General features: G+C 40.5%; 1 protein-coding gene across 1 annotated transcript in view; it reads right to left on the reverse strand.

The window, feature by feature from the left end:
- LOC109471553 (fucose mutarotase-like) overlaps positions 1–2,069 on the reverse strand; it is a 10,083-nt gene extending 8,014 nt beyond the window's left edge. The window contains exon 1 of the mRNA XM_019770900.1: positions 2,015–2,069. Coding sequence (XP_019626459.1) covers positions 2,015–2,030 — 16 coding nt within the window. The 5' untranslated portion in view covers positions 2,031–2,069. The remainder of the gene's footprint in view (positions 1–2,014) is intronic.
- Between the last annotated feature and the right edge of the window lie 274 nt (positions 2,070–2,343).

Raw genomic sequence — 2,343 nt, forward strand, 5'->3', positions numbered from 1 at the left:
CACCTTTTTTTTCGGCAGACGTTTCACCCGTATCATTGGAATGATACAGCCCTCAGTCAACAGATGTTTCACCTGTGTCATTGGAATCACATAGCCTTCAGTCGACAGATGTTTCACCTTTTTTCGGCAGATGTCGACATAAGTTTCACCTGTGTCATTTGAATGACACATCATTTTTCGTCAGAAGTTTCCCCTGTGCCATGGAAATAACACGATCTTTTTTCGGCAGAGGTTTCACCTGTGTTATCGGAATGACACAGCCTTAAGTCGACAGAAGTTTTATCTGTGTCGTTTGAATGTCGTAGTGATCCTTATCTGTCAATATTATATACATTATAGCTCATGTTGCGCAGGCTATTTCCAAAGGTATGTGCGTAACCTGCATGGTTATGCAGGTTACGCACATATACATTGTACACTATATAGGTCGAACTTATAGACTATATAGGTCGAACTCCTCCCGTTAGTGTTAGACTTACGGTTGGGGGTTAGGGTTAGTTTAGTTTTAGTGGCCAAGGAGGTTACATGAATGAACTCTATTACACTAACAATTGTACATGGTACAATGTATGGCAGCGTGAACAATACAATACAAACAAGTCTATGTATACTAAGAGACTACTTAACTACAGGAATATGAACGTAAACGGCGTATGACATGATGTGCGTTAGGCGTTGGTATCTGTTATAATACTTTCTCTCTATTATGCACTACATATCAGTACATATATATTGGCCTTAAAGTACGTAGATATAGAGTCGGGGCATGACATAAGTAGATTGAAAATGTCTATGTTTGTCTTTGGGAGAGGTTTACCAGCTTTACTTGTGATCAATTTCATTAATTTTTGTCTATCTAAAGTATTTGCAGGACAGGTCATTATGAAATGCAATTCGTTTTCAACGCCTTTATGACACGAGGGACACAGTCTCTAATTCGGGCTGGTGTGTTACAGTGGCGACCTTTTCCATTGTAAAGAGTGGGCACTAATCCTAAGTTTTGTTATGCTGTTTCTGAATGATTTGTTTTAAATTGATAAAAGATAGTTCAAACAGAATTGGGTTTTAATTTTGCAGTAGGTATCGAGTTTGGTAAGACTTTTAATTTCTTGTCTCCAGCAAGAGAGAAACGTGTTTTGTAGACGATCTTTTAAGATATGTCCAAACTGGTTGGTATTAACGGAAGGATTTAACCATATATTTTGAAATCCGTGCCTACAAATCATGTCCTGAACATGGACAGCCCAGTCTTGTTGTAGTTCAACGGAACAGGTTATATAAGCTTTTATAACGATCCTGTCGTTCGGTAAACTACTTCGGTAGGCGAAGCCAATATTTTATTAACTTAATGTGTTTGTGAATCGAGGTATAATGGGAATACCCCAAGTTCACCCCTGACGGTGGCGTTAACGGAGCTTCTGGGCACGCCAAGTGCTATTTCACAATTTAAAAGTACGAACTCCAGATCGGGGGATTTTCATCCTGGATATTGTTGGTTGTTTGATTGTTATGTTCATGCAAGGACGTTACACACAACGTCCTTGGTCCATGTCTTTTGATATGCGTGATTGATATAAGATATTTAGTTTGTCACTGTATTTTTTTAATCGTACCACCCCATGTCTCAGGTATATAGGAAACTCCCAAGTAGTATCAGAGTCATGTATTTGACAGGATCATGTATTTGGTTTCACCCCGGTAGACGTACGCGATACGTAAGGTTAGAGGTGTGACCCGGAAACAAATGGGAAACTGGGCGCCACGAAACCCCCATGCGGTTGGTATAATTGGCCAAAAAACATGGCGGAAACCTCGGAAAATCTGAGAAAGGCCTAACTTTGACGTTCTGAACGTTGTTTCTTGTTTAAGGCACAGTCAATTCGTGAACGCCTGGCGGTGGTCTGACTTGTTGGGAATACGGGGATACATTTCATGGCCTGTTTTGGTGCACCGTGACTGAACTATGTCATTTTATATATACCATTCAAATGCATCATTTCGGCGCGTAACATGCCTTTCAGGACCACCATCTTGAAATTTACCCACCATGCAACAGTAACTTGCCAACTGAAAACCGAACTTTCTTTGGTCTGCCCTCACCAAGGACAGTTTTATACTGTATACAAAGTAAAGATATCCCCGGGAGAATAATAATCATTTGGACTCTATAGAGAGGTTTTGTAGCTAACATAGTCCTAGTAGCCGGCTCTCTTCCAGGCTGCAGGAGCTCTTTCCTAATCTCCAAGCAGATGTTTCGGTGGCTGCAAAACAGTATCAAATTGGCCAGACAGTATCAAATTGGCCAGACAGTATCAAATTGGCCAGACAGTATCAAATTGGCCA

Source organism: Branchiostoma belcheri, unplaced genomic scaffold (assembly GCF_001625305.1).
Source record: "Branchiostoma belcheri isolate BF01 breed outbred unplaced genomic scaffold, Haploidv18h27 scaffold25, whole genome shotgun sequence".
In the NCBI taxonomy this organism is placed as follows: Eukaryota; Metazoa; Chordata; class Leptocardii; order Amphioxiformes; family Branchiostomatidae; genus Branchiostoma; species Branchiostoma belcheri.